The 13,927-nt window shown below is 37.6% G+C and overlaps 1 protein-coding gene across 1 annotated transcript in view; it reads right to left on the bottom strand.

Moving 5' to 3' along the window:
* LOC107560792 (glypican-5-like) overlaps positions 1–13,927 on the bottom strand; it is a 157,828-nt gene that overhangs the window by 53,835 nt on the left and 90,066 nt on the right. Inside the window, exon 7 of the mRNA XM_016245060.1 lies at positions 7,754–7,904. Within this exon, the coding sequence (XP_016100546.1) occupies positions 7,754–7,904 (151 nt within the window). The remainder of the gene's footprint in view (positions 1–7,753; positions 7,905–13,927) is intronic.

Raw genomic sequence — 13,927 nt, 5'->3', positions numbered from 1 at the left:
GCGGAGTCCAGCCCGGGGTCGTCACATGTGGTTGCCGCAAGCCCGCCGGACGCTCCTTCGTCGAATCCGCCGGCCGTGCCGTTTTCAAGCCCGCCGGCCGTTCCTCACTCAAGCCCGCCGTGTGTGACGCTGTGAGTTTCGTTGTGAAAGCAAAACTACTTTGTTTGGTCTTCCAAAAACAAAAAGAGGACACGACTAGAAATCAGTGGTTAAGTTGTATTTACAACACTGTTCCAGAACACTTCAACCCAAATATTCAGATGTATGCAGCACATTTTATGGAGGACTGTTTCCTGATCCTGGTAGAGTAGACTACAATGCCGGCTGTTCTGACTCACAGACTGTAAGTGCGTTTTCATATTTAAAGAATTTGCCACTGATGATTCAAACGCGAGTTTTGAGCAGTGTAGAGTAGCGCTTGTTGTTTGTCATTTCTACGATCACATATGTAGACATGGTTTTATGTTATAATGACTTATACTCTCTTTTTATGCGTTGCCTTGCATCGCACCGCGTAAAAAGAGAGTATAAGTCATTATAATCCGTAATTATGTCCCCACTGGATGCAACGAATGCCTCGTTTATAATGGGTTTTAATGTTTTTGTCTCGTCGCTCCAGCCGGGACACGGCATCAAAGTATGGTAGGGGCGTAACATTTCCATCACACACTTGAGGTATTCGGCCAATCACAATGCACTGTACAGCTGGCCAATCAGAGCACGCCTCGCTTTTCAGACCGATGAGCTTTGTAAAAAATCGACGCGTTTCAGAAAGGCGGGGCATAGAGGAGAAACAATAATGTACAGTATGTGGAAAATAATGTGTTTTTTGAACCTTAAACCGCATAAACGCATTTCATTACACCAAATACACTAAATAATGTTATTTTTAGCAACATCATATGACCCCTTTAAAGCAGCAATCTGTGATATACCGAACTTTGCATGAAAAACGATTACAATATTGTTTATAGAGGAAAATATCGGATTAAATTAATCTTGTATAAAAGAAGGGTAAAAGTATAATTTCTCAGCAGCAGTGGCACACAGAGACAGCATCGGCATTTGGGTTCCCCACATGCAGCACTTTATTTTTCTGCAGCGTGCCATAACTCATGACACACTCAGAACTCTAATGCCTGCAAATGGCCACACTAATGGCTGCCTTATCTGTGTTTGCATCCTGGACAATTCAAGAGTAAATAAGAGAGTGTTTAAACACTCAACACTGATTTCATGTTTGACAGGGTTTTAAAAGAAGTGACTCAAAAAGGTGATGGTAATGGTGAGCCCTTAATTTACGCTTAAAAAGTACGTTTGAAGGAGGAAATTGTGGTTGCTCAGAGTGACATTGAGCTGGAGGCTGTGGCATTATTTGGGCTTTGCAACAGCTGTGAGCGAGTTTGCTCGCCCGTAGAGTCTCAGCCATTCATGTTTATGGGGCTGAACTTTGGCAGGTTCCTAGCTGTTCGCTTTTTAAATAGCGGAGATACTACAATTGATTTAAAAGATTTCATTTGAGATCAATAATAAATTGATTCAAATATATTTAAATAGCTATGATAGGGACAAATAACCAAAAAATTGATGGTAATGGTGAGCCCTTAATTTACGCTTAAAAAGTACGTTTGAAGGAGGAAATTGTGGTTTAGTTGCTCAGAGTGGCATTGAGCTGGAGGCTGTGGCATTATTTGGGCTTTGCAACAGCTGTGAGCGAGTTTGCTCGCCCGTAGAGTCTCAGCCATTCATGTTTATGGGGCTGAACTTTGGCAGGTTCCCAGCTGTTCGCTTTTTAAATAGCGGAGATACTACAATTGATTTAAAAGATTTCATTTGAGATCAATAATAAATTGATTCAAATATATTTAAATAGCTATGATAGGGACAAATAACCAAAAAATATCAGAGCGGAGCATTAGTTAAACAAGCACAATGGCGGTGCTTCATGTACGTCCCCCTCGTTATCAGACGACTGGACGTGAATGTTATTTTAATTCCTGCATTGGTTAAGATTCCCTCTCCCTACCAGCTGTGACCACCGACAGCTGCGGTAATATTCAGAGCTTCTTGATGTCACACAGCCAGCAGGTTTTCACCACGAAGCCTCATTTAGACGATCCGCGTGTCGTCTGGACCACTTGGCCTCTTTTGGATTCATTAGCAGGCAGATCAAACTTTTAATGCTCCGCTTTTGGTCATATCTGATTTTGAGGGGCATCATTAACAAAAGAGCATCTATGCAGTCACAGTGAATAATGCATTACATTTTCTGTTTCTGCAGAATGCCAATTAGACCTGCTTTTGAACTCCACTTGGGTGAGAAAAAAAATATTTAAAATATTGTAATGGAATTAATGTAAAGTTCTGTTTATGGCTCTTCATGACTAATTTGCCAATTCAGACATGGCATCAAACTTACCGGTGTTATGCACCTTTCAGGATTGAAATGAGAATGTTTTTTACATTTCAGTCCAATGACCCAATTTGAATCAAATTTGAATAAAAAAAGAATCATCTAAAAAAAAAAAAATCTAAAATTCAGATATCTGCAAAAAGTGTCATTGACTAGAAATGGAAAGTTTGACAAGGCAAAAATTGATTGTTAGTGTGGTAACGTCTTTTTTTAAGTTTACATTGAGATATTAAAGACATAATGACAGATAGAACAACAGATAGATAGAACAAACGATAGAATGAACAATACAGACAGAATGATAGATTGAAAGATAGAACAACAGAAATATGGACAGAACAACAGATTGAATGAATGTTAGAATAAACAATAACTAACAACAACAACTAACAATAGACAGACTGAATGACAGATCACATAATGACAGAATGAACAATGTATAATAGAACGAGATAGAATGATAGATTGAAAGACAGAATGAACAATGGACAGATAGAACGATAGTCTGAAAGACAGCATAACACACATATAGATAGATAGATAGATAGATAGATAGATAGATAGATAGATAGATAGATAGATAGATAGATAGATAGATAGATAGATAGATAGATAGATAGATAGATAGATATAATGATTGATAAAATGAACAATAGAACAAATGGTAAAATGACAAAATGAAAAAAAGAACAACCAATGGATAGACAGAATGATGGTTTGAAAGGAAGAACAGCAGCAGGAATGACAGAACGAACGCTAGAACCGATGACGGATAGATAGAATGATAGACAAAGACAGAACAACAGATAAAATGAACAACAGAATGAATGATAGAACAACCAATGGATAGACAGAACGATAGACTGAAAGACAGATCACATAGTTAGAATGAATAATAGAATGAATGATATAGAGTTGTAGAATGATAGACTGAAAGACAGAACATCAGATAGACAGAACGAATGGAAAACAAAATGAACAATAGAATGAATGAATGATAGAACAACCAATGGATAGATAGAACGATAAAAAAAAAAAACAGAACAAAATATAGATTCAAAATTAACTCAAGCTCAGAATCCCCGACAAAATGTTAAAGATACACAGTCACTACTTCAGTTTGGTTGCAATAAATGCTATTTCATTTCAAAGAGCCGGCCTAATATTATTGTTTTTGTTTAGTATTAGTAGGCTATAAAGTTACAGCAAATTATCGCTAAGGGATGCTTCTTTAAAACCACTACACAACAATTCCCATCCCACCGACATTGCCTGTTGTTTTTGGTCAAGCAATCGGTGCTGCTGCACCTCTCATGCTACATAACCACTGATGAGCTTCCAATGCCATAACTGGTCAATGAAGTGCCCCAAAAGTGCCCATTAAAGGACCCATTTAAATACAATAGGATCATTACAGCTCATCAGGTGCGAAAGATCACCTTCAAGCGATAGCTGTGGATGAAGAGCCTGGGGGCGATATCATGTAATCCCGTCCTGAGACAGGCTATTAATTAACAAGTGCTCACTGAAGGGACCAGCCTGCACTTCCTCTCATTGTGTCTCCTTACTGGAGATCGATGCGACTCCCTGCCGATACGTCTCGCTGACGCCTTTTGTTTTCCATACTAAGTACGCAGTGTCTGGATTCGCTGCCAAACACGAGAGCGTGCGCAGGTGACATTGACAAGGAGCCGGGCGACGCATCCTTTTGTGTGAAGACTTCGGCGCACCGAGCCAGAATCACACGTCTTGCGTCTGTTAATATTTTATTTATTACTCTCACACTGAGGGAAGACAACACTAGCGTTTGATTCTGTTGTATTTCTTTATTTATTTCCCTTCGGCGCGACACGCTGAAGCTCGGTCCCAGCACTCACAGATGTGTTTCAGGGTGACAGTGCTCTTGAGGGAGGCAGGAGCTCAATACTAATCAAACGTTCACGGTAAAATGAGTCATTCGAATCTGGTGGTTTTTGTGTATTGCTAGCCAATGGTTTTAAATGACAGGTGAGTATCGGTGAGATAGTGTTTTTTTTTAGTTCTTGTACCTCAGCAGCTTTAGGCTTTGAGAGATCGAAGCAAACCATAAACTACTGAATATTTCAGTACTTCAGCAACCCCTGCTGAGCAACAAACCATTTTAACTTCAACTGCACCACAACAGTGTCCTGATAGGATGATCAAATGTACATCACACTGTGTTTGTCTGTCATATCTAAACTGGAAGACAAGACTGAGATTTACAGAAAACAAATGAAACTTTTTTTTCTTATTTTCATGCATCTGAAAACACAGGTAATTTCCTACACCCGAGCAACACCATAGCAACCACATAGCACACAATTTGAAACACTTTTAAATGTCCTAGCAACAGAAAACCCAAGCAACCACCTAGCAATGCCAAGAAACTGCCTGGCAACCACTTTGCATTGTCCTAGCAACCACCCAAACAACAATTTGCAAGAAACCACTTTTAAATGTTCTAACAACCACCTGGAAAATCCCTAACAACCATCCAAAACACCATAGCAACGCCTAGAAACTGCATAGCAACACATATCAACTACTTTGCAATGTCCCAAAACTGCAACCACCCAAAACACCATAGCAAGCACCTAGCAAACAATTTGCAAGTAAACTCTTTAAAATGGAAAACCCTATCAACCACCCAAAACACCAAAGCAACCATGTAGCAACGCCTAGATACTGCCAGGCAACCATTTTACAATGTCATAGCAACCACCCAAAACACCATAGCAACCACCTAGCAAACAATTTGCAAGCTACCACTTTTAAGTATTTTAACAACCACCCAAAACACCAAAGCAACCACTTAGCAACGCATAGAAACTGCCTAGCAACACCTAGCAACCATTTTACAATGTCCTAACAACCACCCAAAACACCATAGCAACTATCTAGCAAATAATTGGCAAGTAAACACTTCTAGATATTCTAACAACCAGCCGGAAAACCCCAGCAACCACCCAAAACACCACAACAACCACCTAGGACACAATTTGCAAGCTACCACTTCTAAATATTCTAACAACCACCTAGAAAACCAAAGCAACCACTTAGCAATGCATAGAAACTGCCTAGCAACACCTAGCAACCATTTTGCAATGTCCTAGCAACCACCCAAAACACCATAGCAGCCATCTAGCAAACAATTTGCAAGTAAACACTTTTAAATATTCTAATAGCCACCCGGAAACCCTAGCAACCACCCAAAACACCATAGCAACCACCTAGCAATGCCTAGAAATTGCTTAGCAACCACTCTGCTATATCCTAGCAACCACCCAAAACACCATAGCAGCCATCTAGCAAACAATTTGCAAGAAAACACTTTTAAATGTTCTAACAACCACCCGTAAAACCCTAGCAACAACCCCAAACACAATAACAACCACTTTGCAATGTCCTAGCAACCACTCTGGACACCCAAGCACCATGTCAGCAAGTTTTGCACAGGCAAGCAACACGATTTCATCATACATTCCCTAAAAACAAAAATACGCATTACAATCTTGTTTTTAAATGTAACACTATCTTAGTTTAATGACATTCAGTGCACATATATTTTACTAGAAATCAAGATGAAGACACCGATTAAGAAAGTGATTTATTGCAGGAGAATGCACAAGCAGAATGTAAGTATGAATGTAAGTGAGAATGAAGACAGCGACGTCTCCCCTCACTTACTCTGTCACGTAAGCAGTTGTCGTTTTGCCTCTGTATCTAGATCCAAACATAAAGCGTGACTGCTGACTGTGAGCCCCATCTACGTGACTTATCGACGGTCGTAACGGGCGGCACATCGACAGCTGAGGTGTGACGTGGTTTTGGACGGAGCACTGTACAGCGGATGAGTGGGAGAGACGGTGATAAATGAGCGCATCGTCACAGCATCCCATGAATTATGAGAGGGGCATGAGGCGGCGCTGACACACCACGGCAGATTGACAGGAGGAAAAGGAAACACCAGCGAGATGCGACGGTACATTTAGATGACCCGGAACGCCCCATCCAGACAAAAAGTGCGGGGCGATTAATCAGACGAGCATACGGGAGATAGAGGAGGTTTGGAGAGGGAAGCACGCGTCCCTTGAGCTTGATTTAGCGGGGCCATGGGTCAGAGATCCAATCCCCTCCGGAAGATGAAGTAATTACCAGACGGCCACTTTGATTTGTTCCACTTTTTTACAGCCACGTTATTCTTGATTGCATAATTCATTTGGAGGGAGAAATGTCTGGAAAAATGTTTCTATATGCTTGACCTTAATTCCGCCTCTTAATTACACTCTGATATCAAGCGTCAATGAAAGTCTGATCTAATTCCGCCTTCCATTTGAACGTCGGATGTGTATTTTCTGCTTTTAATCTCTGATTTATGATGGTCAAATGATGACATACACAGGAACAAAGCGACTCAAGTACGATTAGCAGGTCTACAGTTAACAAAAGGACATTGTTTACGGTGTTAAAGGAATATTTCACTAAAACATTTTAAGTCGCTGAAAATGTACTCACACTCAGACCATCCAAAATGTAGATGAGTTTGTTTCCTCATGGGAACAGATTTGGAGAAATGTAGCATTCCATCACTTGCTCATCAATGGATGCTCTGCAGTGAATGGGTGCCGTCAGAATGAAAGTCCAAACAGCTGATAAAAACATCACAATAATCCACACCACTCCAGTCCATCAATTAACATCTGGTGAAGTGAAAAGATGCATGTTTGTAAGAAACAAATCCATCAAGTCATCAAAGCAACTTCAAACCGTTGTTTCTGGCCAAAATATGAGTTAATAATCCATAGTAACGCTTACTCCAGTGGGAAAAGTCCATCTTCAATCCACCCACATATTTGTTTAGAACTGTTTTCACTTGTAAACAGTGCTTGATCTGTGCATATTTCTCTCCTGATTCAGACCAGATGACTTGCAGAAAACAATATTATGGAAAGAGAACTCTTTTAGCCGAGAGAAGAAAAAAAAAAGTTTAAAATAAAATGTCTTAATGATGGATTTGTTTCTTACAAACATGCCGTTTTTGGCTTCACAAGACATTAATTGATGGATTGGAGCGGTGCGGATTATTGTGATGTTTTTATCAGCTGTTTGGACTCTCATTCTGACGGCACCCATTCACTGCAGAGAATCCATTGGTGAGCAAGTGATGCAATGCTACATTTCTCCAAATCTGAAACAAACTCATCTACATTATGGATGGTCTAAAGGTGAGTAAATCTCACATTTTCATTTTTGTGTGAACTATTTCTTTACCATTAACTGTGTTAATCTTCCTTGCAAGTCCTTAAGATTACTACTTACATATAGTTTCTATTCTTCTCCTCTCAGCCGCTCCGTTCCCTGATCCCCAGCATCCGTCCTCATCATCACAGTCTCCGCTGTATCCCTCTCCACTTCCGGTCTCGATTTGGTCCAGCGTGCCCAGCTTTGGGATTGACTTGCCCTGCAACAGCTTGAACACATACAAGACACGTTTGAACTTCAGAATTTAGTATTTCAGTAATTATTTTGATTTATTTTAATCAGATTTTAAACCACATATGAAAGTAGGGTTTGTATTACATCTGATTTCATGTGTTTCTTTTGTTGTTCAGACTACAAACAACTAAACAGACTTGAGTTATACACCAAAACATTAAAAAAAAAAAAAAAAATTCAAACAAGCATGCATTTCCAGATTGCATAAAGCTTTTAATGAAAACATTTCCAAATAGAGCAATTTGTTGTAGCATCAACTCTGGGTATATTCAGAATTCAACCAATAACGACAGGAACACAACTCCATCCCCTGAGATCTGTGCCAGGATATGATATCCTTCAATTACCCTCAGAACTAACTTTTGCAGAGCTAGGACGGGTTAGCATCAATTACAAACACTGAGTGCACTTCAGCAATATCCGCTCAGGGTGCAGGAACATTTAATTATCTCATTGAAATGCAAGACAGCCTCTCAGATATTGAAAGCGCTTTGTATTTATCAGGTAGATCGCATTGGGCCTGTGGTAATTAGCAGCTGTAGTGGCTCAATATCTGCCGATTAAGTGGCTGAACTAATGGATTAGCAGAGCCATGATGGATGAGTGACTGCGACTCACACGCTTAGAGGTCACCTCGAATCGACATGGAAAACTACAATCAAAAATGAAACCATTGGCGAATGGATGACTATGATTTAGAATGGCATACTTAGCATGCATGGACGACCCACTACATTTGGCAACACGTGCAGTGTATTTCTTCATAATTGCCAAACATGACAGCATTTTTAAACAAAATGTGCTTAAAAATGCAAAAGGCATGATATTTGGATGCTACTCACTGAATTAAACATGCAACATATTGAGATCATGTTACATAACTTTATTTTGATTGACTATAATCAGATTTCAAACCACATTAGAAAGTAGTTTGCATCAGGTTTGTAAAAATATGATTTGAATGTATTTCTTTTGCTGGTCAGACCACAAACTAGATTTAATTTAGATAAACAAACAAACAAAAATAATAAATAAATAAATAAATAAACATATTTTGGGGGGGGGATTTTTGTCTCAAACAAAACCTAAATAAACAGGAATACGTGATATAAAAATATCATAGTGACATATTTAACATTTTGTACACTATTTTATTTGACTGCCAAAAGTTATATTTCTTTTTACATGGGCTTAAAACGGCAAAATAACCATATTTATTTCTGAAATAATAGCTACATGTCATTCAAAAGTGGTATTATTCACACTTTCCTCTGTGTATTTAATCAGATTGCCAAAAACGACAAAATTTTTAGACAAAATTTGATTAAAAATGCAAACGGCATGACATCTGGATGGCACTTGCTGAATTAAGCATGCGACATATTGAAATCATGTTACATAAATATAGCATACTGATGTTTAAAACATTTATCATTGCATACTGCAGACTATTAAAAAAACTAACAAGTATGCATTAGTATATGGTTCTATTCCATTCTAAACACAGTCAATGAATAAAACAATGTTTGATTCAAAATGGTTGTTTTATGCAAACATATTAATTCAGTTTACTTTATATATATATTTCATTTATTTACTTCCATTGCACTTTAATAATATGGTTTCTTCACAATGACCTCAGTCTATTCCCATTGTACGGTACATGTCCTTTACTATAAAAAGTTTTGAATGTTTCTCCCGAGGCACACAGGCAGAAAAAGAAATAATACAAAAAACAGCAGCATGCTTCAAATGCATAAATTACTTTCAGTAAGGCCTGTAGCAAATATATGTTACCCTTCTGTAATTTTCTTTCCGATCGTAACCAGAAAGCCTGAAGCACCGAAGGCCTTTATCTCGCTGAGGTAAAAATGTTCAGTCTCTTATCTGTAGAATGACCACGTTCTCCTCTAACGGTGAGGTGCATTGTTCCTCGAGGAATCCTCAATGCTCCTCCACGGTTTGATTGACTGCCTGAGGTTAGTCGGCTACCTGCAGTGGAAGAAACTTCACAATCCAGCTCCCGTGCATCTTTTCAAACATGCAACATGGCAAAAAAATTATAAAATTGAGGAAAATGACCAGCCGTAGCAGAACAACCATCTTAATCTGAATGCATCTATTTAGCTGCCGGGCAAACCGTTCCGATTCATTACTGCTTCTAACCAGAGGCATAGAAATAATCTGAAAAGTCAGCATAATGTAGCACTTATCAGCTTGGCTCATGAATATTAATTATGTGATCTAAGGTAGTGCTAACTGATTTACTGAAAGACCATAGTTAAAAGCCACTACCATTAGTAAGATTGGCACTTTCAGCTTGCAAGATGCTTGAAAACCTCTAAAATCTCATTTTCTCATTACGGTTCACTGCAGAGCATGACTCTGTCTAATGCGGTAGGTATGACAGGCATGCTGGTCACTGAGTTTATTTAAACACAGTAATCATCTGTAATCATCTCCATAAATATCAGGAACGAAACGGATTCTCATGTTTATTAGTAACCAAAACATCGCTGTCACTGACGTTCATGCTATGAAACTTCCATTCCAGTCGACTTTGAGATGACTTTTTGAGTTTCTGAAGAACTTGTTAAAAAGACTAGGAATGATTTGAAGACCTGAAAGTGAAAATTACATCTCTGGAGAAGCACTGCTTAAAGACTGTCATCCTGTGTGAAGATTATGTGAATGCCAGCTACATTTCTAAGTGGTCTGGTTATCTTCCAGATCTTGCCTTTGCTTTTGGCATCCTTTATGTCTGAAACATCAACAGCAACATCAAAAAGATCAAAGTTCAGCCATGAACATTTAAGAAGCACATGCATGACTGATCTGATAAAACAAAGAAGACACTGATGCTCATTTATATACTATTTATATATTAAGTCACAAAACATGTTAAACTAATATACTCACTAACGTATACATGGTAATTTTATGGAAATTCTTGAATTTTGGCTACAACCTTCCTTTATGACTTGCTCATATCCAGGGAACCATAAAAAGTTTATTGCCCAAACCAGCAGGAAATTAATGGGAGAGAATTTAAAAGAATAGTCCACCCAAAAACTTAAATCAGTTACTAACCCTGATGTCATTTAGAACTAATATGATTTTTATTTTCCTTGGAATCACAAAAGAAGATACTGCAGAACATTTTGCTTTATTTATTTATTTATCTATCTATACAATGAATGTGAATGGGAATGTGAGCTGTCAATCTCCAAAACTACATAAATGAACCATAAAAGCAGCTTAGCACCCAGAAATATGCAACCTGTGTGCTATATAACAATATATGTAGGGGTGTGTGATATTGACGAAAAATTATATCTCGATATTTTCTGGGATTTTATCGATAACGATAATTAGACTATATTTTGCTGAGTGTGTTATTGTGCTTGTACCTTAAGGACTGCCGAAGACAGCTTACTCCTAATGTTTTTAACATTCTTCATATTCTGTGTGGTGGTCAGTTCATACTGATAGAAATTAATATTTTCCAATAAGTTTAAACTGATTTTTGCATTTTATGGGCATTTTTACCTTTATAAAGCCATTTTTTCTAAAAGTGTCCATTATCTTTTAAGTCAAATTCTTACATTTAATCAGGGAATTAGAATAGAAAGACATTTGGGCTGTTACCAAGCAAATTAAATCAACACAGAAGCTGCATCTGAAGTGGCATTTAGATGTATTTACACGCATGTATTTTGTTTAATGCAAGACATGAATGCATTTAACCTGCAATTACAAATGCATAAATAATGTTTTGATATATTAAACATAAAACGTTGAATACTGATACTTGAAATGATTTAAAACATGAAAAAAAGAAAAAGAAAAGAAAGAAAAAGACGAAATTCGAAATTAAAACCGCCAGCAGGTGGCAGCAAATCACTGTTAATAAGTGAGTCATTGCGATTGAACCGAATCATTTAAATGCTTGATTCATTCAGGAACGAAACACCGTCATGTTGCTCAGAGACACAAAACAGCACTGTGGCTGTATTCGGGATGATTTTTGTTGGCGAAATAGAGCAAAAACAAGCAATATGGTGTCTAAAACGTAAGTCTCTTAATTAACTTATTGTTTATTGAATTCAATGTCACATTTGTAATCATGGTAATTTTTGGAGAAAAACGGCACTCTTCGTGTGAAATTGAATAACTATATGAAGTGGTATAAATATATAAATTTTCTGCCATCATGTCTTGAATTTGTGATCATTCTAAATGCATTTTAATAGACTGAATCATGCAGTGAAAGAAAACACACTAAATGCGCACACGCACTAGTCTGGACTTCACGTAATGTATGCATGCGCTCTGGATGTTTTGAATGGTTTTTGCAAAATACTCGATAATGTCAAATCGCACATCGTTAAAACAACAATTACAATATTATCTCAGACGATATATATCGCACACCCCTAAATATATGTTAAATATGTATGGGATATGCTATAATTGGTGCATTTTTTTCCTGCAGTTTACACCAGTAGGTAGCGACACGTCAGTGACTTTATGAGTGAATCACTGATTCGTTGCCTGAACTGATTCATTCAAAACACTAATTCACTTGGGATTCAAACAAAATAGGTCTTTATGATTGAGTCATTGTATCAACTCGCTTAACTGATATGTTCAAATTGAGGAACAAAACAAGCGAGTGTCTTTATGATCGAGTCACTGAATCACTTCCTCAACTTATATGTTCAAAACGGTGATTCATTCACACACACACACACACACACACACACACAAAAAAGAAAAAGTGACTGTCTTTATGGGTGCAACATTGATTCATTCACTCATCCGATTCATTCAAACATTGATTCATTCAGGATTCAAACAAAAGACTGTCTGCATGATTGAGTCATTGAATCACTCTCTCAACTGATATGTTTAAAACAGTGACTCATTCAGGAATTAAACAAGTGTCTGCCTTTATGATTGAGTCATTGATTTTTTTTGTGAAATTTGAGCTGCAAAGACCTTTTTACAATCAAATCATATTCACATAAATACAATAAAACTGTCATTGAAAGATCTGTTTTACTTGGTAATGCATCACATTGCTGAAGTGAAATGGGTTGCAAGCACTGCTTTATGCACAGGAGAAAAGAGAACAGAAAGTTTGCTATCCTTGTCAAACAGCAATGATACAGTCTGACTAATCTATCAGTTCATGCATACATGTAAATGACCATCAGATAATATAACTGACCAGCGATTACACTAACACACAGGCCATTGATTTTAAACTCTTTCTCTACAAATGGAGACTGATAGAGAATATTATTATTTAATATTATTATCTTTATTTGAGCTAAAGCACCCAAGAAGAATACAGAGGAGAGTGAAGGACAGTGGAAGAACTAGTTGAGACACTCAATTGAGATTCAAACAAAAGTAAAAGTAATGCCTCTCTCTTTTCTCATGAACAACTCTTCACAACTCAAAAATCCAATTTGGCTCTTCTTAGCTTTTGAGACAGGGCTTAAATTTATTTTCAGGTTTGACGTCTGACTCCGATCTTTATAAAAACTTCACATCATGAAATGCTCAGAAGGGCTCTATACATGTGCTCTATAATTCAGGATCCTTGTACAGCCTATTGTGTAGTATTGAGCGGTGCACTAATGCAAGCACTGCACAACCCTACGGCCTGCCTTACAATAAAGTACTGTGGTAGTACCATGGTACAGTGATGGGATCACATGGTATTACTATGATACTTTTGAGACACTGAAATGAATACACCATGGTATTTGCATGGAACTACTTGTAAAAACATGGTAGTAACACAGTAAATGTCCAGAAAACAAAACCATGGTTCTTTTTATTAGAGCTGGTTGGGATGAATTACATTCATGTTATGTAGAGACATTAATGAAAATAATTTTATGTAAGCCAATTATTAATTCTATTTAATTCTATTTAATATGTGACATTTGCACATAAAAATTATATATATATATATATATATAT

The sequence above is a fragment of the Sinocyclocheilus grahami genome, unplaced genomic scaffold (genome assembly GCF_001515645.1).
Source record: "Sinocyclocheilus grahami isolate Dianchi unplaced genomic scaffold, SAMN03320097.WGS_v1.1 scaffold743.1, whole genome shotgun sequence".
Lineage (NCBI taxonomy): Eukaryota > Metazoa > Chordata > Actinopteri > Cypriniformes > Cyprinidae > Sinocyclocheilus > Sinocyclocheilus grahami.
Note: the sequence above shows the minus strand (reverse complement) of the source record. Positions and strands in the feature narration are given on the sequence as shown.